Here is a 27,132-nt window from a genome sequence, read left to right on the forward strand (position 1 = left end):
TCATCTTCCACCTTCCCCGTCTTGATGACAGTAGCACTATCCATCCAGTTACTCAAGTCAGAATTCTGGAGTCATACACAATACCTTCTTCTCAATCCTCTTCACAGTTCCCTCCAATACATCACCAAACCCTGACTAGTTTATCAACAAATATCAGCCCACCACACCCAGCTCTTTCAAACTCCACTCACCAAATCCAAGCTACCTACAGACTGAAATAGACTCCAATCTTCTCTCACCCTGTGGCCAGAGCAATCTTTACAACATGAAAACAACATTGGATCACTTCTCCTTAAAACACTTCAGCAGTGCCTACTTCTTCAGACAACATCAACATCCTTAAAAAGGCCCTGCTGGGTCACCTCCTTGGGCACCTCTCCAGCCTCAGCTAGAACTCTCTCATTTTCAAACTTCAGCCATACAGTATTTCAGTTCCTTGAATAGGTCATGTGCCCTATCACCGTTTTGTAAACAGCTGTGTTGTTGTTAGGTGCTGTCGAGTCAGTTCTGACTCATACAGAACCTACGTACAACAGAACGGAACACTGCCCAGTCCTGCACCACCCTCACAATAGTTGCTGTGTTTGAGCCCACTGCTGTGCCAGTGTCAACTCATCTCGCTGAGGGTCTTCCTCCTTTTTGCTGACCCTCTACTTTACCACCAGGCATGATATCATTCTCCAGGGACCGGTCCCTCCTGATAACATGTCCAAAGTACGAGAGATGAAGTCTCACCATCTTTTCAAAGGAGCATTCTTGCTGTACTTCTTCCAAGACAGATTTGTTCGTTCTTCTGGCAGTCCATAGTATTTTCAATATTGTTCACCAACACCATAATTCTAAGGCATCAATTCTTAGTCTTCCTTACTCACTGTCCAGTTGTCAAACGCATTATGAGGCCACTGAAGATACCATGGCTTGGGTCAGGCACACCTTAGTCCTCATGGTGGTTATCTTTGCTTTTAAACACTTTAAAGAGGTCTTTTGCAGCAGATTTGCCCAATGCAATACATCATTTGATTTCCTGACTGCTGCTTGAATGGGTGTTGATTGCAGATCCAAGTAAAATGAAATCCTTGACGAATGTCAATCTTTTCTCCATTTATCATGATGTTGCTTATTGGTCCATTTGTGAGGATTTTTGTTTTATGTTGAGGTGTAATCCATACTGAAGGCTGTAGTCTTTGATCTTCATTAGGAAGTGCTTCAAGTCCTCTTCACTTTCATCTGCTAGGTTGTGTCGTCTGCGTGTCACAGGTTGTTAATGAGTCTTCCTCAAGTCCTGATGTCCCATTCTTCTTCATAGAGTCCAGCTTTTTGGATTATTTGTTCGGCACACAGATTGAGTAAGTATGGGGAAAGGATACAGCCCTGACGCGTATCTTTTCTGATTTTAAACCACTCAGTATTCCCCCTTGTTCTGTTCGACGGCATTCTTGGTCTGTATACAGGTTCCTCATGAGAACAATTAACTGTTTCAGAATTCCCATTCTTTGCATTGTTATCCTAATTTGTTATAATCCATACGGTCGAATGCCTTTGCATAGTCAATAAAACACAGGACATCTTTCTGGTATTCTCTGCTTTCAGCCAGGATCCATCTGACATCAGCAATGATATCCCTCATTCCATGTCCTCCTCTGAATCCAGCTTGAATTTCTGCCAGTTCCCTGTCAATATACTGCTGCAGCCGCTTTTGAATGATCTTCAGCAAAATTTTGCTTGTGTCTTAATGATATTGTTCGATAATTTCTGCATTCCGTGGGATCATTTTTCTTTGGAATGAGCACAAATACGGATCTCTTCCAGTCAGCTGGCCAGGTAACTGTCTTCCAAATTTCTTGACATAGACGAGAGAGCACCTCCAGTGCTGCATCTGTTTGTTGAAACATCTCAGTTGGTGTTCTGCCAATTCTCGGAGTCTTGTTCTTCACCAATGTCTTCAGTGCAGCTTGGACTCCTTCCTTCAGTACCACCGGTTCTTGAACATATGCTACCTCCTCCAACGGGTGAACGTCAACCGATTCTTTTCGGTACTGTGACTCTGTATTCCTTCCATCTTCTTTTGATGCTTCCTGCATCGATTAATATTTTGCTCATTGAATCCTTCAATATTGCAACTCAAGGCTTGAATTTCTTTCTTCAGGTCTTTCAACTTGAGAAATGCCAGGCGTATTCTTCCCTGTTGGTTTTCTAACTCCAGGTCTTTGCACCTTTCACCGTAATACTTTACTACTTTGTCTTCTCGGGCTACCCTTTGAAATCTTCTGTTCAGCTCGTTTACACGATCATTTGTTCCATTCACTTTAGCTACTCTAAGTTCAAGAGCACACACTATGTTAAACACCTTTATTGATGTGTAATTTACATGCTATATAAAGTTCACCTGTTTAAAGTTTAAATTCAATGTTTAACGTATTTATACAGTTGTGCAACCATCAATGCATATTAAGATCTTTATACATATGCTAACTTAATTGGCAGAACAACCCCCATGAGACAGACACAGTTATTATCCTTATTTTATAGATGAAAAATTTGAGGCACAAAGAGCCTAAGTGACTTGCCGGCCCAAGGTTTCCACTACTCTGTTTTAGATTCTACAATTACTGCAAAAATGCAAGCACTGGATATTTTGTTAAAGGATAAACATTCATTCATTAATTCAACCAGTTACTATATATGTGCAAGCTGCTGCTATCCAGTGAGGGATAGATACAAAGATGAAGTAGACCTCACGCATGCCTCTGAAATGCCCACAGTCAGGGAAAGGGGTAAATAGACAAAAGAAGAAAACTCACTTAGTATACCTACAAGAAGCAGTGCACACTACTCTAATACTAGTACAGAATATTGTCATGAGAACTGGGGAAAAGGGCCTGTATGTTGGGAGCTGTTAGGAGGGCTTCACAGAGGAGATAATGTCTAACCTAAAAGGAGAAAAGAGGAAGACATTCTGCTGGACACCTCCATCTGGATGCTCCATTAGTATCTCAAACTCTGAATTTCGAAACAAATTAGCCCACAGGAGAGAGGCATTTCTGGCAGAGGTGACTGTAATACACTAAGTGAACACCAGAGCTCCGCAACGGCAACTTATTTCATGTGAGTGGAGCGTAAGCGGGTACAGGAGAAACGACGACAAAGGTCAGCAGGCACCAGGTGGTGCTGGCCTCTGTATGCCATGCCAGTGAGTTGAACGTTAATCATGTGGTGACACAAAACCTGTGAAAAGTTGAAAAGGGGAGTGTGGCAATAGTATATTAAGAAGATAGCTCTGGCAGCAAGTAGAAAATGGATCAGAGGGAATGCCATCGGTACCAGACCTCATCCAACAGTGAGAACAGAAACGAAAGGATATAGTCATGGGATATTAGGAGGCTGAATTAGATAGAAGCTGGTGATGCAGTAAATGGGAAGGAGTGAGGCAGGGAAGGAACAGAATGTGAAAGCAATCAAGAGTAGCTGACGCCTAGGCAATCCATGCTATTCACACAAAGAAACAGGAACAGATGTATGAGGAGGGCGGGGAAGACCATGTTTTTAGTTTCGGAAACGCTATGTCTGAGATGCCTACATGGCATCCAGGTGGAGGTGTTTAGTGATCTAGAGTCCATGATTAGAAGCATATTTAAGAATTACCACCATTGTGGTCTTAACCGGAGATATGGTAATGGAGACTGCCCAGAAGACCAAATTAGAGAGAAGATCACTCTGGAAAATATCTACCTTTAGTGAAAACGTAACAATTCTAAAGAGGAAACGTCAATTGATCAAATAAATAATTAGGAAATTCATTAATTTTGCCCTATTCTCAATTACTTACTTAACTCTAAGGCTTTGTATGTACTGAAGTGTTGATTTCTAGCCTGGTAAATAGCAGATTCTCAAAGAAGTTTGTGAAGTGAATTGCTTTTGATGGTCATTAAACGGTTCTTTTAATTTCTACAGGTATAATTCTACAGATGCTAAGTTCCATAACCAAAGTATTTTATTTAAAATGAGCATACTGCCATCCTTCACAGGAGAATTTGTAAAATAGTATGATGAAGTAAGCTACTTCATGAAATCTGCTAGCTTTCTCGGGGATATTAAATACTACAAAGAGGGCTGCCAAAAAATAAGCTGATGTCATGTTAGTTTTAAGGACTCTGGTGCGCCTGATCCAAGCCATGGTGTTTTCAGTCGCCTCATATACATGTGAAAGCTGGACAACCAATAAGGAAGACTAAAGAAGAACTGATGCCTCTGAATTATGGTGTTGGCGAAGAATACTGAATATACCATGGACTGCCAAAAGAATGAACAAATCTACAGCCAGAATGCTCATTAGAAGCAAGGATGACGAGATTTCATCTCACATATTTTTGGACATGTTATCAGGAGCGACCAGTCCCTGGAGAAGGACATCATGCTTGGTAAAGTATAGGGTCAGCGAAAAAGAGGAAGACCTTCAACAAGATGGACTGACACAGGGGCTGCAACAATGGGCTCAAACACAGCAACCACTGTGAGGATGGCACAGGACCGGGCAGTGTTTCCTTCTGTTGTACACAGGGACTCAACAGCACCTAACACCACCAACATGTTAGTTTAAAGGCATAACTTAAAAAAAAATTCAATATATATTTTATATTTCTATACTAACGATTTTTTTTTCCCACAGAGGCATTAAAGATTAAGAAAATTAAAAAAAAACACATCTACTTATACAGTTCAGCAGTGTGGTTTCAGAGTAATTCCTACATATGAATCTTGTTAATCAATAAGGATACGCTAACAGTCATTCTGAAATTAAATTTTCAAAATTCAGCTATCAAAAATACAGAAGAAAATCAAGGCATAATATGAGCTACCAAATAAGCTTATCTGGAGTAATCTTAGTAAAATATCAAAATGTTTCTCTGAATCATTAATATACTATTTAAATGCCACAACTGTTCCTATTCTAATAATGTTACTTATAAATACTAAAACAATTTAAATGTTGTTGAGGAAAGTTATATATAAGGACTTAAAAATATAAGCAAATATAAATAAAACAAGGGTATCTGTTTCTCGTACCTTTTTTTGTCCACTCAATTTCAACACTGTTTTAACACACAGTGAACGGACTACCAGTGTGTTGCCTATATACAAGGAACACGATGCCACTCACCAACCAGCAGAAGGGCGTGCAAACAAATTAAAGGGGTGAATGAAAGGGACTGAGCTAACGAGACACTGAGAAACCACCCCCCTATTTTTCTTCTATTAAATATATTTTAATTCTTCAATAAGCAAAAAAATTTATATTTTAAACTAATTTTAAAGTATCTGTGTAGAATATCATACATTTAACAGGGGAATTTAAAAAGCAAAAATGCATTATCCCAGCCAGTGAGAAACATATTTAATTACAGGAAATAGACATTAATATTTAAGAACAAATGAGCATGTGTAAAATATTAAATACTACATTCAACAAGCAAATTCTGAGGAATACATGGAATACAAGACTAAAATGGAAAGACTTCCTATATAAACTGCAGATTATTTCTGAGGGAACAAACACACACTGCCCTATTCTACTCTGCCCAGGTGCCTTGTTTTATATTCGCAAGGCCTCAAATTTAGTGCCACAAGTTGTCTTCATTGTTTGTCAACCCAAACAACACCTTGTGTTTGCAGAAACTATCGCTCAGTGAATCCTTACTGCAAAGAAAATCTGTAGGGAAAATAAGCAATATTATAAGAACCAAAAGGAAGATGTCAATCATATTTGTGAGGGCTCCTTCACAGATGCCATAGATAAGACATACATCGTTATTATCACCAAGGAGCTTTCTTCAAACTAAAGCTCCAGGTTTGGGGAATGCTTCTCTGTGGTTTTTAACAGACTGACCCACTTCCAGAGAATATTACAGCTGAATAGACACTTAACACTGATCAAGTTCATTGATTTCTATGATTTTAGTATGATAGAGACTGAAGTTTCAAAACCTACACCTTCTCACACTTAACTTAATCTGTATGTATTGCTATTCAAAGAAATAGTACTTATTATTTATAAAAATTCTAATTGGAACAGTGCCCCGGTTGCCCTAATGCAGAAAAAAACAACACAGGTGAAATATGGAGATGGGGTGTTAAAAAGAAAGATACTGCACACAGAATCAGATTAAACTTTACTTAGAACTGTCCCTCTTTTCCAAAAATAATAATCAGCACATTTCAGTTTCTGCAAGTGTTTTCCTCCCCCCTCCACGCTTCCTAAGCAGAGCACACCCTATCAGAGCATCTGACAGAAAGTGCATTATGCCATGCCATTCTGATTCCAGCAAGTCCTATGGGAACTACAGAGGCTCTCTGGTAAAGACTTCTCTCTCGGTTTTTGTATCCCAAACTTAAATAGATGTGTTGATAGTAACTAAATTCACCAGGTAAAAATGAGATTTTACTATTTTTATGAGAAAGTCTTATCTGTCAGTGAATTAAGTTTTATTAATGGTTCCACACTTATCTTAGAACTACAGGATTCTAAGCACACTACTCTGATGTGTAATTATACCTTAAGCGGTAATGATTAATGTATAAACAAAAAATATATGTATTGTACCTGTAAAAAAAAGAAAAAAATTACACGTACTTCTCTGAATTAAGCAACCATACTCTCCCAATATGCCTGCATCTCCCTGGTGAAACATTTTTGAAAGACACATGGACATTTAGGGTAGCAATAGAGACCTGGTGGCACAGTGGTTAAAAGCTCAGCTACTAACCAAAAGGTCAGCACTCCAAATCCACCAGCCGCTCCTTGGAAACCCTATGGGGGCAGTTCTACTCTGTCCTACAGCATCACTCCGAGTCGGAATCGACTCGACGGCACCCAACAGCAACAACAACAGGGTGGCAACAATCAACCTCCTATTTTCCTTATGAAACTGTAACCTAGTTGGCTTGAAAACGTTAACGGACCTTCTGAAAGATCTTATTTATCGTGTGAGAGTACTTCACAGTATCAAAATTTTAAAATATTTACTTTTTCAGTTTGAGCAGTTTTTCTCGGAGACAGACATAAACCATCAATGCAAGAACTATTATTATTACTGATATCTCTAGGATGGGTGAGGTTATACAAGCGTTAAGTGATGTTCATCACCTTGGGCATTTAAGGAAGCATTGAGACCGTTTTCTCACTAAAAAGTCATTGCACTAAAGCCAAATTCTTTTTAAACATGGAAGAGAGCCGAAGCTCTGAAAGTATTTAGATGCAATCCAAATAATCCAGTTTATGAGCTAGAGGACCTTATTTACTTCCAAAAAAGCTTTTAATGTTCATCTCATTTCATGAGACAGGCATGGCAATGTAAAAAATAAATATTTATTATATGCACTGGGAAAAATTAAAGTATCAGGTTAATGCTGATCAAAACAATGCAAAGAATCATCTTAATGGCATTATTTGAAGATACATTTAATTTAAGAAGGGATATTCGATTTATGTCCAGAATTGTCACTTTTTCTTACTAGAGATTTGGAACAAAATGTCTTTCCTTGAATGCGCTTATTGTACTATATTTAGTACAAAACAAGCCTTAATAAGCTAATCGTCTGCATGGGAGCATGGATCAACTTCCTCTCATTAAGACTTTAAGAAGCTGTTAGCCTTCCATACAGTCCTGCCTATACGACAGAAAGCAAGGACGGGCTCCTTTCAAACCTGTAATTTATGAGTTTATTCAAACCCGCCAAACTGCTTTAAGTAAACGCCTCTCACATTCGAAAATTCCCATGGCAACTCATTTAGTCTGGCAGACAGGCAGGCCCAAACTCAATCCTTTCATCCTGCAGCTAAACCATTACAATGGTAATTCTGCTCTGACACTCTGAAGAGACCGCTAATTATTATACTCCGGGTCCCCAGACAGATCTCCCATTCAGATTAAAATGGCTGTGCACGCGGAAAACAGCAGCAACACCTTTCTTTACCTGAGAGAGATGCTCTCTCCAGTTACAGCTCTATCAAAGAGCACGTGCATTACAGCTGGCTGTCTTTGAATGTATCTTTTGATGTCTTCCCCTCTCGCCCAATAAAATGATAACGTGGCCAACAATACAATCCATTTCAATTATTGACACTTTGGGTCAGAAATTAAATGCACTGTCATCAGTTCATTAACAATCCCCTTAAATACTTACAACTCCAAGAGAGACTCCTCTATCTTTAGAGTCAACATCTCTTTCACCATCTCCCTCATTAACTCTTTTAACTTATTTTCAGGTGATAATCTATACAGTTAACTACGAGTTAAACGCATATGGCAACAGACTGAACAGAATCACTGAGAAATGTAAAAGGCAAACCATTAAAAAATATCTTGTGGCAGATCCTTTTCTCTTTTCTACTTTCCCAGATTTTGATGACAATGACATTTGTAGTTTTTTAAAAAGTGAATTAAAATTGATCTTGTTTTCATAAATATTTTTAAATTCTCCAATAATTCCTTGAAGTAACTGACAGCAACTTTACATTTCATAATCCTCAGCTGGAAATGTGTCACTAGAGCGATTATTTAGTTTAATGTAACTGAGTTCTACGTATCTACTGTAAGAAGGAGCGCTGGTGGCACAGTGGTCAAACCGCTTGGCTGCTAACTGAAAGGTCAGAGGTTTGAACCTGCCAGCTGCTCCTCAGGAGTAAGATGTGCCAGTCTATTTCCGTAAAGATTACAGCTTTGGAAACCCTCTAGGGCAGTTCTACTCTGTCTCATAGGGTTGCTATGAGTCGGAATCAACTGGATGGCAATGGGTTTTTGGTTATGTATATACTGTAGTTTCATAAAGAGATCAGTTATATTAAAAATCGATTCACATTCAAGTTCTCAAATACTTGTAAGTAAACTTATAGAAAAAAAAAAGCAAAGAAAGTCACCATGATATCCACCAACCACCACCAAAAGTAAAAAGCCGGAAGACAAACACTCCATGGATCGACTGAGACTGGTACATCTTGGGTGCCCAAAGCGTGTCTTAAATCACCAGGGTATAAGGTGAACTTCAGGAGCCGCAGCACTTATCTTCTCTAGTACAGGTTAATGCTACTCAGTTAGCTCAGCCTTTCCAATTTAGTATTCTATCTCCCCAACAGAAACTTCTGACCTCCATTCCTATTTAAAACGGGGGAAAGCTGCAGTGAGAAAAGGAGATATGGCTGTATATGGGTATATAAAGGAGATAAGGGTAAACATACCACTCACTTCTACTTTCTCGGTTTCTTCATATTAGCTTAGTTCACAGCAACCCCCTCTCCCCCCACCCCACCCCGCTTTCACTGTTCTGGTGTTTTTTATGTCTTTCTGAGAACACTAGAAAAGATCATAGGATATATACCCATGTAAAGTCTTTGGTCCCGTAATACATAATAGCAATGTTAACAGATGATTTCATAATGTTTCTTGCTTACTCTCCCACTGTGAACAAAAGTCTACACTGACGAGATAATGGACTAGCAATAAGGGTTCATTTTACGGATAAGGAACAGAATTACCTTCTTTCTTGTGGTACCCCGAGATCAGGAACTGAACTTGCAACTGACCTTGCAATGCTGTAGTTGACGTAACCAATCCTTACAGTTGCCAATACCTTAAGACCAGCGTGATCCTGATGGCACCAGAAGAGCGCACTACTCCATTATTTCTGTATATATGTGCCTGACCTACACAGACAGGGCTCAGCACCATTGAAGATTCCATTCTTTGTTTCATACGGTAGCGACTATCCCCTTGTTTAAATTTGGAAATAAATATAGATATACATGTACACATTACAATGCCTATTATTTCATGTAGCAGTATATCTTCTACAGAGAGCAACTATTCTTCTAAGTCAACATGTTTAGCAAATAAATGCAAAGATTAGCCTAAAGTACAATCTAAAAGGCACTTTCATTTTTACCCCCATCCACTAATGGGACACACAGAAGTTTTCACCCAAGATTTTACTTTGCTTTCAGTTGAGAGGAAGTAATTCTCCAACTGGAAATTTAAGCCTTATTTAGTATCACTAATAACCTCAGATTGATCCTCCTAAAAGCTGACTTCCCATCCAGAACAGAATTAAGAGATTACTTTATCTCTCTGTTTAAAGTTTAATAGGAGAATTACTAATTTGATAAAAAGGCACACAAACTGCCAATGCAGAGAATCAATCATTTTCATTTTATTGTGAAATGACGAATCATTTTCTCAGTGGGTCACTTTCTAGATATGTTTTCTGCAAAAATGTCCAACCAAGCACAGTAATTAAGAAGACCAACAGCTAGCACTTTCTACGGACCGAGTATTTTTCTTGTATTAGCTCATTCAATCCTCAGAACAAAACTACAAAGCGGGATTACTATTCTGATTACACAATGTAGACTGAGGCACAAAAATTTTAAGGTCATTCAACTAGAATTGGGATTCAAACCCAAGGAGGTATAGAAATAATAAATGTATACGCATCTAATACAAGAACTGTAAGATATATAAAAACATTTTCAACCACCTTTATCTAAATGGCATTAATAGAATACATACCCAATTACTCTAGAATACACATTTTTTAAGTGTACATGAACACTCATCAAAACAGACCATATGCTGGGCTATAAAAATGTAATAATTAGATTCAAAAGACTGAACCTTATAGATTACATTCTGTACATATAACAGAATTAAATTAGAAATCAGTAACAATATGATAAATAGAAAAACCCCAAACACTTGACAATAACCCACGATTAAAGAAGTAACAAAGGAAATCAGGGAATATTTTCAACTGAAGGATGATTAAAAATACAACATAAGAATATCTGTGGAATGCAGCTAAAACATTACTCAGAAAGGAATTTATAGCTTCAAAAGAAAGGTCTGAAAAGTAGAAAGAAAAGTCTCAAATCACTAATCTAAGTTTTCACTTTAAGAGTCTTGAAAATAAAATTAAACCCAAATACAGTAGAAGGAAGGTTTAAGAGTGTTTAATCGATGAAACAGAAAAAGGAGAGAGGAAATCATGAAAGTCACAAAGCTGGTGCTTCTAAGAGATTGACAAAATAGATACAGCTCAGCTAAACTGATCAAGAAAAAAAGAGACAGAAGCCACAAATACAAATGAAAAAGCACACCACTACAGATCCAACAGACATTAAAAAGATAAGTGAATATTATGAACTACTTTATTCTAATAGATTTGACAATTTAGATGACAAAGACAAATTCTTTGAAAAATAGAAAAGAAAGAGAAAATCTGAACAGCCCTATAACAACCGAAGAAGTTGAATTTGTAATAAAAAACCTTCCCACAAAACGAAAGAAACGCCCACAAAAAAACAAAAATAGTGTGCCACAGATTGGGAGAAAATATTTGTCTGACAAAGGACTTATACCACAAATATATAAGAACTGTTATAATTCAGTAAGAAGACGACAAACAACCCAATTTTAAAAAAAAGGAAAGATATGAACAGACACGTCATCAAACAAGACATGTATCAATGATCACAAAGCCCATTAAAAAATGCTCAACATCATTTGTCTTCAGGGAAATGAAAATTAAAACCAGAAGTAAACAGATAAACTGTGGCCTATCTATTCAAACGGAATACTAATTAAAACAAAAAGGAACAACACACTGCAACATCCATGAAACAACGTGGATGAATCTCGAATACATAAGTAAGTAAGTAAAACATGCTGAACGAAAATAAGTCAAGCTGATTTCACATATAGGAAATTCTGGAAAAGGCAGAACTAAACCCACTGGTTGGGGGAAGCGGTGAGTTGATGTCAAAGGGGCGTGAGGAAATTTTTGGAGTGATGGAATCTTAACTGCAGAAGTGGTTATAAGGGTGTATACAGTTGTCAAAACTCATCAAACTGTACACTTAAAATGGGTTCATTTTATTGTATGTGTTAAAAAAGGAAGGGGGGAGGAATCCCTCAAGAGTTTTCTTCTCTCATGTCTTCAGAGTGACTATTCTTTAGAATTAAACTAGCTTGGCTCAACTGTATTTAAATTAGTTTCCACTTATTTCTCAAACCAGTATCTCTAGAACGTTAGATGGGAACACACCCCACTTCATTTTTTTTTTTATATGGTCAATTGAATTTGGAAATGGTTCCTCCCAGAGGTTTAAAATGCTTACTAGCATACTGAAAGCTTCCTTTACCCAGAATACTTATGAAAAGTGTCAGAGTTAGGAAAATGACATAGTACTATAAATAGTAACGACCTTGCCTTAAATAATTTTCTGTACCCCTAGTGCCTAGCATACTGTAAACTTACAGTATTTGTTGATCCGAATAGAAATGATGCTCTGATGCAGTATTTAGTAAGTGAAGAAATTATACTATACTACCTGGGTCACCGTAAGTTGGATTTGACTCCGTGGCAACTTACAACAACATTTTCTGTTATACACACAGTTGCTGTGAGTCGGAGCCGACACAACAGCTCCTAACAACAACAACAACAAACCACAGCCTTTCCACTCAGAGCTGAGTATGAAATCTGAAACACAGGGTCATTCTCTTCTTTGTCTGGCTTCCAAGATATCACGCTCTCCTGGTTTTGTTTTTATTTTCCTGCTGGTTTTTTTCTTTCACTCTCTGACTTCTTTACTTTAGAGTGAGTGCCCCAGGGCTCAACTCCTGCACTATTTCTGTCTACATTCACTCCTTCAGTCACTTCACCCAGGGTATATGGCTTTTAACACCATCTATTTAACAATGGAGACCCGGTGGCACAATGGTGAAAGCGCCTGACTGCTAACCAAAAGGCTGGTGGTTTGAATTCACCAGTGGCTCCACAAGAGAAAGACGTGATGGTTTGCTTCTTAACGATTAAAGCCTAGGAAACCCTATGGGGCAGTTCTATTCTGTCCTACAGAGTTGCTATGAGTCGGAATTGACTCGACGGCACACAACAACAGTTAACGATGAGCCTCTCCCCCCTTAATTCCAGACTCACATCCAACTGCCTGCTTGAGAGCTACACTTGGATGGACAACAGACATCTCTCAAACTTCCTGAGTCAAAAAGTAAGCTGCTCCAAGTCTGTTCCTACTAACATCTTCCCTATCAAGGGCATAGTAATTCTATCTTTCCAGCCGCTCAGGCTAAAACCTTGGAGCCATCCTTGACTCCTTGCTTTCTAACACCCCAAGGACAATCCACTGGCAAAAGCTGCTAGGTTCACTTTCAAAATACGCCCAGAATTACACCATGTGTCACCACCTCACTCACCTCTATCTTGGTCCAACCTATCATCATCTCTCAACTAGATTAATGCAACGGTCCAGGAGCTTTAAGTTTTTTCTGTAATGAACCAGGCAGTAAGTGGCTTTGTTGGGCATGTGGTCTCTGTGGCAGTTAACTCTACCATTAAACGTAAAAGCAGTCATAAACAGTATGTATATGAATAAGCATGGCTATGTTCCAATAAAACTTTTACATGGGCAGTGAAATGTGAATTTCACAATTCTCACATTTTATGAAATATTATTCTTTTGATTTTCCCCTAACCATTAAAAAAATGTACAAAAACATTCTTCACTCTTGGATTGTACAAAAATAGGCGGCAGGCTGAATATGACCCATGGGCCTTAGCTTGCTGACCCCTGCCAGAGCCTCTTAACCAATCTCCTTACTTCCCTTCTTATGCTCTTTTGTCTGTTTTAAACAGAGCACGCCAAGAGATCCTTGTACAATACTGACCAGCTCATGTCACTCCTCTGCTGAAAGCCCCCACTGGCTTCCTCGACTTATCAGCGTGAAAGCTAAAGCCCTTCAAATAGTCAGGAAGGACCTCCACAACCACCAATCACCTGCCCTAAGAAATACACGAGCATATCAAGGCCAAGTTAATTACAGGCAGGTTATACAAAGCAAAATACACTGGAAATCTGTAACATATTACACTATTAGTATAGAACAAATAAAGGAAATGAAAACATCTAATGACAAAATCAGGAAATAAGTAAATTAAATTAATACACACATTTTATGTGAGGATCTAATATATGTTAAAGTGATTTGAAAAGTACTACGTAGAAGTAAGAAAGTATTATGTCACAGTTCATGGTAGAAATTCTGAAGTTATACTTGTAACTTACTAGGTAAATGCTAAGCGAAGAGTGTAGGAAGAATTTTTGGCCAAGAAACCTAACATACCGGTTTATTCCGTAGGGCTCACAAGAGAATGTGAGAATTATGATGTTAATAAAAACAAGTATTAAAATGTCTTCTGAAGAAAGTTTTCTAATTATAATAAACAAATTAAACGTGTATGTTGTTGTTGTTAGGTACCATCGAGTCGGTTCTGACTAACGGTGACCTTATGTACCACAGAACAGAACACTGCCTGGTCCTGCACCATCTTCATAACTGCTGCTATGTTTGAGGCCCACTGTTGCAACCACTGCATCAATCCATCTCGTTGAGGGTCTTCCTCTTTTTTGCTGACCCTCTGCTTTGCCACGCAGGATGTCCTTCTCCAGGTCCCTCTTGATAACGTGTCCGAAGTACAGAAGACAAAGTCTCATCATCCTCACTTCTAAGGAGCATTCTGGTTATACTTCTTCCAAGACAGATTTGTTTGTTCTTCTGGCAGTCTGCAGTATATTCAATATTCTTCGCCCACACCATAATTCAAATGTGTCAGTTCTTCTCTGGTCTTCCTTTTTCATTGTCCAGCTTTTGCATGTATATGAAGCAACTGAAAATTCCACGGCTTGGATCAGGTGCTGGAGCACTTTAGTCATCAAAGTGACATCTCTGCTTTTTAAACTTTAAAGAGGTCTTGTGCCCAATGCAGTATGTCATTTGATTTCTTGTCTGCTGCATCCGTCAGCATTGACTGTAGTTACATAAAGCTATCCAAAATCCTAAAACTAATTATTTCATTAACATTTTCCCTCTCTGACTTTACACGACACTTTTTTCATGATTGTCTATACTTTGTTTCCAGTTATGAGCCACTTTTTCACCACACAACAAACCGCTCACTTGCTATCCCCACTTTTAAAGTATGGTGCTCAATCACTGGCAGTGTTTAACTGGATTTATATTTGTTTTTCTAATCACTCTTACTAACTTATGGGAGAATGAATTGTAAGGAGTAAGACTGATGGTGAAAAGAAGAAAGATCACTAAGTAGGTAAGCAGCCCATAGTGTGGCTTCATCCAGGGTGGCAGAAGTAAATGCACCCTACTGTGGAGGAGGACTTAGCAGCCTAGGTCTGCCCAGCATGACTGCAGTCACTAAATATCAGCAAAAACAACACTGTTCTATAGTCCTTTTCTATCAATGAGCATGACTTAATTTTCCACCAGATGTCACACTGTGATTACAACAGTATACCGAAGGCTCCAGAAATCTGAAGCAGGTATAGTTCAAGTTCATGGAACTGAGATTATAATTACTCGATTGTATGCCGAACTGGGTATTTTTAGTAGCTATTTGAGGACAACAGACTGAGAAATGACTCTTGGTTAACTATGCATTTTTTAAAAATTATTTTGTGATTTAATAAGTAGAAACAAAAGAGATTAAAATAATATCAAAATCAAAGGAATTTCTAAAATAAAAATGGTATTATTTTCAGAGTAAACAATTTCTCTGGCGTCCCTAGGTGCTGCACAGGGTAAGCACTTGACTACTAGTCAAAAGGATGGAAGTTCAAGTCCACCCAGAAGGGCCTTGAAAGACAGGCCCGCTGATCCGCCTCTGACATATCACAGCCTTGAAAATTCTATGGAGCAGCTCTGCTCTGCACACGTGAGGTCACCATGAGTTGGAATCAACTTGACAACAACCAACAACAATGAAACAAGTTTTCTAGGCAAAATGTTACTTGGTAAACCCTACTAATGAATGAAGTGTGATCACCTCAAAATCCTTAGTACTTTGACAGTGGAATCAGAATACTGCTTTCTGCAAACACACACACAAACTCTAATTACCACGTGCTCTAATAACGCAGAGGCAGTTTGCTTGTCGGTAAAGTGGGGCTAAGCTGCTACTTCATAAGGATGTTCTGAAATCTAAAATTGAATTTAAAGGATATGAACTGATTTACTATACTTTTAGTTTATATGTAGGGTGATGTGAATTAATGGTCATGTAAATTAAGGGGTATACATTCAAATTACCAAATTATTAGAAATATTAAAGAACTCCATCACAAGGAGTATAGGCATAATTTTTACCCAGATTTCTTAACCTTCAAAATCACCAGATGCAAAAATACAAAATGGAGTATTAACTACATTGAGTTATGACATCTTACAACAAGGAAAAAGCCTACCACCTCTCACTCCTCACCCTTGGGCCCCTCAGGCCACGACGAGATCTCTGGCTGTGTGACGCTGAACAAAACAGGCAGGAAACCATTAAAATACACACAACTCTCTTTCTACATCTTTCCAAAAAGAATCTATTCCACATGAGAAGGTAAGAAACATTTAGAGTGGACTAATACAGAGACAACTCCCGACTTTAGCTGCAAATTCTTTCCGTAAATGATCGTGTAAAGTGAATCATACTCCCCACAGAAACAACACAAAATTAGGGATTATGTTCCTGATCGAGATATAAACATGAAGATAAAAATATAGTTTTTAAGTTACAAAAATACCCATAATATCATATATCTCTTTAATACAGAAAGTGTCCTAAAATAACAAATAGTTATAAGAACCATAAAAATTACTTCGTTCAAATTTTTGAAATTAAAAAGGCTTTTGAAAAAAACCTATTAGACAAGTGAAGATGGAAAGTCTGGTCATACCCAAGATTTGAGACTACACTGAACAGGCATTTCCATACAATATCAGCAGGACTATAAATTGATACAAATTCTCTGGAAGGCAACTTAGAAATTTCAGTGTAAGTGATGTATTAAATTTTAAAACGCACCTACCCTTTAACCCAGTAATTCTACTTCAAGAGACTTATCCCGCCAGTACATACACTCAGCATGTCCTCACTGAAATAAGGGAAATGCCCGCTGCTGGACACTCTGCTACTCTATGTCTGGAGGGTGCTTTTATTCCTGATGAGAAAACACAAGGAGGAGACCACCTTGGGAGTGGGTGGCTGAGGTGGAACAGAGAATAAGACCACTGGAGGGGAGGCACAGGATCATTTACCTAAATAATGAACTCTTAGGGGAAAAAAAAATCCCAGCTTCTCTTCCTCTTGTCCCATTCTTTCTTAAACCCACAGCCATCAGATGTTTAACTCCCACATTCCAAAAGAAACTGAGTGGCAAGGTCACCAATGACCATTACTTGCCAAACCCAGTGGTTAGCTCTCCACTGGTATTTTAACTGAACAAAACTGACCATTCACTCCTTGAGGAGTTCTTCACTCCATGCTATCCTGGTTTTCCTCCCTCAAGCTCCTCTGAATCCTCTGCTTGGTCCTGACCTCCGTATGCTGACGTACCCCTGGGCTCAGCCCTCAGACTCTCCTCTCTACCCATATCCCACTTCTAGTGAGATCGTCCAGTCCCACAGCCCTGAACACTTTGGTGTGATGACGAGTCCCAAATTTATATATTCTAGTGCTGCTTTCTCACCTAACTCCTGACTGTTATACTAAAATGCCTACCAACATTTGGTATCTAATAGGTATATCTCAACTTTTACACTCCAAATTCAACTTCCTGACTTCCCTCTTAAACCTGCTGCGGTAACCGTGCAAATGAAGACAACTCCAGCTGCGCAGGGGAAGAACCCTGACGCCATCACATATCGTACCACACCCAACCCATCACAATTTCTATCAGCCTCACATTCAGAATAAACCCACAACGTGAACACTACTACTCTCTGCTTTCAACACCAGCCCAAGTCACTTTCATTTCTTACGTGAAGTACAGATGCTTCCTATCTGGCATTCCTGCTTTCACCATCACCCTCAAAATTTATTCTCAGACTAGCAGCCAGAATGATTCTTTGAAATATAAATTGGGTTATGTCATTTCTCACCTCAAAATCCTCCGACAGCTCCTCATCTCAGACTAACATCCAGTATCCTTACCGTGGCCTAAAGCCTACATCATCTGCCATCCACTCCACCCACATCTTTCGCCTACACTGCTTGCCAAGCTCCACACTGGCCTCATGGATGCTCTTCAAACATGGCGCAGGGCCACCGCACTGACTGCCCTGTTGAGAACACTCATCGCCTATATCCAAATGGCTGCACCACACTTCAGTAAGGTTTACTCTCAAACGTCACCTTCTCAGAGACCTTCTCTAATCATCCTGTATAAAATACGATTTCCCTAATCCACCATTCTCCATTCTGTTACCCTACTTTATTTTTCTTCATAGCACTTTATTACAACATAGTTAATATTTGCTTTGCATCTTGTCAGTCACCCAATTCCTCCTCCACCACAAACAGCCAAAGCTCCATGAACAAAGGAACTCTGTAGGTCAGCTTTAGGCTCTCTGTCCCCTCAAGGGCAGACACAGTGTCTAGCCTACAGCAAGCACGCAATAAACATTTGCTGAACGAACTACAAAGGCTCATGGGTAAGAAAAAGCTCGCAGTTTTGAAAAATTCAAATAAACACAGAATGACTAAATCTGTGGGTATGGTGTGAAGTGTGTGTGTGCATGTGCAGATGCGTGCCCAAAAAAGAGGAAACAGACACAAAAAAGTTAACTGATTTTCTGAAAGACACATAGCTAGTTAGCATCACAGCTTCTAATTCCAAGTTCTTTCCCAGGTTAATACTTTTCAGAACTAAAGCAGTTGATTAGAATAATCTAACAGGTAAGTTTTAGTTATTAGACACAGCTCTACTTGCTATATTAGATGAACTCATTTGCCTAGTGTAATATCAGCTGACTATTTTCTGGTTATACACAGCAATAAAATAATGCTAAATGTTAAGCAACTTTTTCTGAGCATGGGACTAACAGCCCAACATGCTGACAAAATCCCCTTTTCTGTAGTTTTTCAATTAGATCAACGAAAAGGATGAAGAAAGATTACATGGCTTAACAATGTACAAATACAGATTTTAGTTTATGTTTCTGATAAGCCCTATTAAGCAGAATTTACATGAAATTCTTTTTTTCCAAGAAGTTAATCAAGTTGTCAAGTAAAGGAGAAATGTTTATGACTTTGTGAGTTTATTTATAGAATAGACTATCTGGAAAATAAAGAACACCAGACACCATACTCATTTACGTAAATATCAATAAATTTTTGTTGGACAGAATACTAACAGTTGTCCTAGTTTTTTCTATAGCTACTTAGGGTCTGCATGTCTGTATATTTTTACTAATATAAGAAAAATATTTTAATGACTTAGAAAACCATCTTTTTTTTTTTTTTTTTTTTTCTTCATTTCCCACTGAAAAAGGTAATAATCTGGTACTAGTTCAACTGTCATTTCTAGACTGTAGAAGGGGGGAGATGGCAAAAGAGAGGAGGAGGGAGGGGAGGAGGGAGGGATGATGGAAATACAAAGGTGAACAGGAAATTTCTCATGAGTTGTCACCCTCTAAAGTTACCTGTAACGCCTTATCTGAGACCCCTAATAAAAACTTCAATAGTTCTTAACATGTCAGAAATTAATATTAAATGAGTTAAAGTGTGAGCAGTGCTCAGAATGGTGCCTGGTACTTTAGTAAAAGTTAGTTTCTATTTTTATTAAAAGAACCTTTTATCACCTGGGGAATTTCACTGTGACATTAATCTTTCTGTAGGACACAGGATATGCTAGCAGAGTAACTGGCAGACAAATGCTAGTCAGAGAACATCTTCTTCCTAACAGAGCTCATTCAGCGTATTAGACGTAGCGACTTCTCAACACTCGTCAATTGCTCACAAGGAGCTACTGCTCAAGAGAAGAAAGCCTATTTCGTCACTCAGACTGATTATGGTGTGCTTATACCTTCCCCCATAATGGTAACAGTGATTCAGAAACTTTAAAAGTTTAACACTGCTGTTGAACAGTTGGCCATTAATTAAGTTTGTGCCCCACACGACACTTTTTTCACAAAGAATAAACAGGCTTTCCTGGATCTGCGGAATGTCTAAGCTTGTCTATTGTACTGCATTAAATGTGTTATAAACTACTTACATATTTTGTGGTTTACTAAAATTTCTAACAAATAATAACCTATTCTTTATTAGCATAAATATTATAATAATTTAAAATCAAACTGAAAAGGGGAGGTGGGACCCAAATCTCAGATTCGGAAATTATTACTTACTGCAGGTACCAGTAATTTCTTCACTTCTTCAACTGCTCTCTTGAGTTTGATTTCTGCTCTGTTCTGAGCATCTTCCACAGTGATCAGTACATGTAAATCTTCATTTAGATGTTCCCAGTTGGGCTTGCCTCTATTTTGCTCCTCCTAAAAAAATTACAAAGTACACTGTTACAAATTACTCTCCTCAAAGAGAGGGTGCATCTAGCATAACACTAACTTGTTCCCAATTATTTAAGCTATGTTTTCATTATTTTGGTGTGATGACAATATAAACTTTCTGAATTGTTTTCCTGGCAAAAAGTCTGGCTGTGAGATTACCGGGTCCAATGTTGGTTAGTTCAACAATAAATATTTGTTGAGCATCTACTACCACGTACCACAGGCAGGGAACCAGATGCTAACACACCCCAGTGAGCAAGACAATCACAAGCCCTGTGGTCCCGCGATGCACTAAGAAATGTGTGTTTGGTTCATCCTCAAATTATCATGAAAACACTTTAAGAGGCATGTTATCATTTCTATCTTTTACTGATGAGTCCAGAAGCTCACCAAGGTTAAGCAAGTCACTTGTCAAGATCACAGCAAATAAGCTGCTAATTTAAGAGCTGAACCAAAGTTTTCATTCTCAAATTCAGCGATCTTTCCACCTCATTTAACTGCTTTTAGTACACTGGTTGTCTTCAAATCAGGAACAGTATTTTACACAGACATTATTATGTACCATAAATAGCATCTGTATTAAGTATTTCAAGTGGTAATTACAAAAACATTTCTTTATAGTCACAACAAGCACTAAAGGTAAGAACAGTCTTAGCTGTTAAATTCATCGACTTTACTTTTAAACAGTGAACTAACTCTAAGGTCACTCTTTAATTATATCAAGTCATAAACATTAATTTAGTAGAGAATACCTATGTTTCATTTCTGTGATGTCTTGAAATCATCTAGTAAGGGATGTCCCCATGTTGGAAACCTCGTCAGGCTACAAAAGAGGGAGCTTTCGAAGCACAGTGAGTCACATATCCCTTCCACTTCAGACTATTCTTTGCTTCTTGTTTTAAGTTTTACAGCAATAAATGGACCTGGCTCAGAGCAAGGTAACAATGTAAACAACAGACAGGAGCTGCTGCCAAACGTCTATCTTAAATGCCACTGTTTACCAAATTTTGAGGTTCCAATCACAGAAAATAAAACTGCTAAAACAAATTCTTAGTGCAAAAGCACTAGCAGCTTTCTGCTACATCTCACATGTTCACAGAGGCAATGCTATGAAAAATCTATAAAGCTTAACCAATAAGGGTAGAAGTAAGTTCTAACAGTAAAGCATATGCTTCTGCCTTTATTTTCCATTAGTATCATTAGTATGAAAACACATCCAAATGTTTTAAATGGGAAATTAGACGAAAAGAACTTTCCACAATCCTATCATAGGCTACGCATGTGTTGCCAGACACGGATTCACAGTGAGCACGGTGAACTCATGGGGGTGCAGTGGGATACTGTAATGTCATGTGAAGTACAGCAACAGTCACTGTCTGTCAGACACCATACAAACTACTAGTTCAAAATATTTGACTATTTCAACATTAATCAGATGTCGTTGAGTCGATTCTGACTCATGATGACCCTATGTGTGTCAAAGTGGAACTGTTCTCTTTAGTCCACAGGGTTTTCAGTGGCTGACTTTTCAAAAGTAGGTCGCTAGGCCTTTCTTCCTAGGTGCCTCTGAGTGGGCTCGAATCTCCAGCCTTTCGGTTGGCAGCTGAACACGTTAACCGTTTGCACCACCCAAGGTTTTGATAAAAAGCAAGTCCAGATAAAAAATAATGTGGAACAGGACACGAGGGTGTGTCCCCACAGATTCCATTAATAAATAACTGTGACTATTTAAGACTAAAATAAAATTTTCTTCTTTCAATTTATGTGTGCTTTTAAAAAATGAATACTAAGCTATTATAATATAAATTCTAATTAAGGTGTTTGGAAGTAACTATTTAATAAAGGAACTGTTAGGTATTTTTTCTGATACAGGGGCACCACAAAAAACCGAGGACGTAATGAATCAAGACTGGGAAGCTCAGAGTTATCTTTATGCCGAAGAATGTAAAATGTGTAAATCTGTACCCATACCTCTGCTCCCCCAAGAAAAATCCAGATTTTAATTTTTATGTTGAGAAATGTTGCCAAATTTTCCCTCCAAAGTTCCATTTTATTCATCCATTAATTTCTTTGTAGACAGACATTATAAAGTTACTTGTATTATTTGGTGAACCTAACAGTGCACCTACATACGTACGCATAAGGGACTTCTGCTCCTGGCCAAGACGAGTAACAGGAACCAGATTTACGCTCTGTCCTGAAGCAACCAATAAATGATTAAAATACAGGAAACACCAGTCTTCAAGACACTGGGCAGAAAGCAACCAGGGACAGCGACCCCTGGCTGCTGAGCAACAAGGGCGGTGAGCACTGAGATGCCCAGCTCACTGGCTCAAGCATTTCCAGGCCGTGGCCCAGGGAGGGCAGGCCGGTGGGGCCTGGAGCCTCCAGAGTGCAGGGAGGCCAATGGCCTTGCTCTCTGGAGACCCGCAGAGGGCCTCCTGTCCTCAGCTGCCCCTGATCAGCGGGCGCTGGAGGAAGGGCTCACGCAGGGCCAGGATGAACGCCTCACACTCCCAGCACTGGGTAGAGGACACCGAGGAGTCTTGCCTCAGTCATGAGAATAATTATGGCTGGACTGAGCACTGTGACAGTACCGCCGCCTCAAAAACTTTCTTAAAACCAAGACCTAAAAGATCAAACCATTTCCAACTAACTTAACTGCACCTCAGAACAAAGTTCAAGAATACTTGTAAGACTACAAAACATCTAGCCAACAAGGTAAAATTCACACTCTGCCATCCAGTCAGAAATCACAGGCATGCAAAGCAGCAAGCAGCAGGAAACCAGGACACATGAGAGAAGAAAAACCAATCAATTGCCACCGACCTAGAGCTGACACAGATGTCAGAATCAGTGAAGACATGAGAGCTAGTGTGTGTGACACAGACACTAGTGCACGGACAACCTGAGCAACATTTATAATCCAGAGGGTTTTAGAAAAGCCTAACAATAAAGCTACACTAAAATCGTAAGGGACCTGCCACAGAAACCTTCCTGCAGGGGAAGACAAAAGCCAGAGGATTAAAAAAAAAAGGGGGGGGGGCGCTATTTGTACGCTAGGAACAGGAAACAAAGTTGCACTGTAACTTGCTCGTCTGCGTTACTGGAGAAGTAAAACGTTTCAGGTGTAAAACTGCTTGGCAAATGTATAGTTTTGACTGATTCGACAACAATGCCAATTAAAAATACAAAAAGAAAATTACATCTATCCTAACGTTTGTTTCAAAATAAAGTTTTGCTTGCCGTTTAAAAAAAAAAAAAAAACCATTGAAGGAGCATGAATTCCCAGATAAAAATGGTAAAATCAATGCAGTCATGTACTTTAACTCCTTCCTAAAATTCTTCTAAAATAAGAGTTTAAATATATAAACTCATAAGAAAGAAAAAAATGCAAAAGAAAACAGTAAAAAAAAAAAAAAATTAAGAACCAGAAAGCAGATGACTTAGGGGTAACTGATGTAACAGACCCCAGAAAGCAAAATTCTGGGCCCTCAGAGTAAGGAAAGCCAAGAAGGAACCCAATTTACACCGCACAACCCCCAAAAGGCTGCAGAAATTGGCAGCCCTGGAGGTGAGGGTGAGGGAGACGCTATGACTGGAGGGCTGGCTGAACTCTCCTAAGCAGCAGTTGAATTTCTACATCCTTTCTCCCCAAAGAGCTGGGTAGCTAGCACTCCTTGGTCCCAGCAAAAGACGAGGAACTGATTTTCTAAAGGAAGTTGAAGACACGGGGGCGGGGCGGGGCACTGCTGACACACTGAAGGCTGAGACCTCCAGCGTCCCCCCAGTGAGGGCAGCCAGGCCCACCACTGGAGTCAGGAGAGATCCTTCCCTGGGAGTCTGACCAGCTGGACAAAAACACACAAATAACCTGAACATACCAACCACTGAGCAGGGAGAAGAAAAATTCAAAATTCCTCAGTTATGAGACATACTGCAACCCAGAAACGGGTAAAATAAATGCCATTAAAGAAGAATTCAAAACCAAAAAAGGAGTCTTGCAAACTAAAACTATAGCAAAAATGAAAACTTAATAGAAAGGTTGGAAGATAGAAATTCAGGAATTCTCCCTGCAAGTAGAACAAGACAGAGATGGAAAAGGGTCGAGAATAATATAAAAATCAGAGGACTAGTCCAGGGGGTTTAGCAACTGACAGGCGCTCCACCAAGAAACAGAAACCAAAGGCAGAAAAGTCACTAACATGACACCTCAGCAAACAGAACTGCAGGATATGAGTTTCCACGTGAAAAGGGCCCAGTGAGTACTCACCACCATGAATGAATGGAATGAAAACTAAATACAATCAACTCGCGGTAGTGTAAGTACAGTCAGTCGCCCTCCTTCTATGCGGCTTTTGATCACTCAACCAAGGACTGGAAATATTAGGGGAGGAAAAGGTTATGTAGTTGTTGACATGTACTATGCAACCAGGTCTAAAGTGGTTGGTTGGGTCTGTACTGAACATGCACAGACTTTTTTATTCCCTAAACAATACAGGATAACATCTACTTATATAGCAAATACTACTCTATTTTATATATGGGACATGAACATCTGTGGATTTTCAGTATCCACGGGGGGCTCCTGAAACCAATCCTCCTCGGATATGTTGGGACGACTGTGCACAACTTAGCAACAGAGAGTAAAATCAAACATAATCCTTTAAAGAGCTGGAAGTGACTGGGGTGATGGTGTGAGGGGGAAACAGGAAAGAGGGAGGGAAGAGGGCCCCACATAGAGCCCCAGAGAATTGCTGCTGCTGCTGCTGTTGTCAGTTGCCGCTGAGATGGTTCCAACTCACAGTGACCCAATGTACTACAGAACAAGAAACACCACCCGGTCCTGCGCCATCCTCAGAATCGTTGTTATGCTTGAGCCCACTGTTGCAGCCACTGTGTCAATCATCTCGTTGAGGGTCTTCCTCTTTTTCCCTAACCCTGTACTTTGCAAAGCATGATGTCCTTCTCCAGGAACTGATCCCTCCTGACAACATGTCCAAAGTATGTAAGAGGCAGTCTCGTCACCCTTGCTTCTAAGTAGTATTGTGGTTGTGTTTCTTCCAAGACAGATTTGTTCATTCTTTTGGCAGTCCATGGTATATTCAATATTCTCCGCCAACACCACAATTCAAAGGCCTCACAGTTCTTCTTCAGTCCTTATTCATTGTCCAGCTTTTGCATGCATATCATGCAATTAAAAATATCATGGCTTGGGTCAGACACAACTTCGTCTTCAAGGTGACATCTTTGCTTTCCAACACCTTAAAGAGGTCTTTCGCAGGAGATCTGCCCAATGTAATGCATCATCTGATTTCCTGACTGCTGCTTCCATGGGTGTTGACTGTGGATCCAAGTAAAATGAAATCCTTGACAACATCTATCTTTTCTCCGTTTATCATGATGTTGCTTATTGGTTCCAGTTGTAAGGATTTTTGTTTTCTTTATGTTCAGGTGTAATCCATACTGAAGGCTGTGGTCTTTGATCTTCACCAGTAACTGCTTCAAGTCCTCTTCACTTTCAGCAAGCAAGGTTGTGTCATCTGCATAACGCAAGTTGTTAATGAGTCTTCCTCTAATCCTGATGCCACGTTCTTCTTCATATAGCCCAGCTTCTAGGATTATCTGCTCAGCACACAGACTGAATAGGTATGGTAAAAGGATACAACCCTGACGCACACCTTTCCTGACTTTAAACCACGCAGTATCCCCTTGTTGTGTTTGAACAACTGCCTCTTGATCTATGTACAGGTTCCTCATGAGCACAACTAAGTGTTCTGGAATTCCCATTCTTCACAATGTTATCCATAATCTGTTATGACCCACAACTGAATGCCTTTGTATCGTCAATAAAATACAGGTAAATATTTTCCTGGTACTCTCTGCTTTCAGACAGGATCCATCTGACATCAGCAATGATATATCTGGTTCTATAACCTCTTCTGAATCTGGCCTGAATTTCTGGCAGTTCCCTGCAAATATACTGCTGCAGCCGCTTTTGAATGGTCTTCGGCAAAATTTCACTTGTGTATGATATTAATGATATTGTTCGATAATTTCTGCATTCAGTTGGATCACCTTTCTTGGGAATAGGCATAAATATGGACCTCTTCCAGTCGGTTGGCCAGGTAGCTTCCAAATTGCATGGCATAGATGAGTGAGCACCTCCAGTGCTACATCCATTTGCTGAAACATCTCAATTGCTATTCTGTCAATTCCTGGAACCTTGTTTTTCACCAGGGCCTTCAGTGCAGCCCGGACTTCCTCCTTCAGTACCATAGGTTCCTGACCATATGCTACCTCTCGAAATGGTTGAACGTCGACCAATTCTTTTTGGTGTAGTCCTTCTATTTTCTTTCGATGCTTCCTGCATCGTTTAATATTTTCCCCATAGAATCCTTCACTATTGCAACTCGAGGCTTGCGTTTTTCCTTCAGTTCTTTCAGCTTGAGAAATGCCGAGCCCGTTCTTCCCTTTTGGTTTTCTATCTCCAGCTCTTTGCACATCATTATAATACTTTACTTTGTCTTCTCAAGCCGTCCTCTGAAATCTTCAGTTCTTTTATTCATCATTTCTTCCTTTTGCTTTAGCTACTCGACATTCAAGAGCAAGTTTCAGAGTCTCTTCTGACATCTATTGTGGTCTTTTCTTTCTTTCCTGTCTTTTTAATGACCTCTTGCTTTCTTCATGTATGATGTCCTTGATGTCATTC

The 27,132-nt window shown here is 39.2% G+C and overlaps 1 protein-coding gene across 8 annotated transcripts in view; it reads right to left on the reverse strand.

Annotated features, from left to right (window-relative positions):
* The window catches only part of QKI (QKI, KH domain containing RNA binding), a 120,661-nt gene that overhangs the window by 27,256 nt on the left and 66,273 nt on the right, over window positions 1-27,132 (reverse strand). For all 8 annotated transcript variants that reach the window (XR_002823585.1, XM_023728560.1, XM_023728559.1 and 5 more), the window contains exon 3: window positions 20,262-20,405. Coding sequence is in view for 7 of the 8 variants with exons in the window: in XM_023728560.1 (XP_023584328.1) it covers window positions 20,262-20,405 (144 nt within the window). In the remaining variant the exon portion in view is untranslated. The remainder of the gene's footprint in view (window positions 1-20,261; window positions 20,406-27,132) is intronic.

The sequence above is a fragment of the Trichechus manatus genome, unplaced genomic scaffold (assembly GCF_000243295.1).
Source record: "Trichechus manatus latirostris isolate Lorelei unplaced genomic scaffold, TriManLat1.0 scaffold00002, whole genome shotgun sequence".
Taxonomy (NCBI): domain Eukaryota; kingdom Metazoa; phylum Chordata; class Mammalia; order Sirenia; family Trichechidae; genus Trichechus; species Trichechus manatus.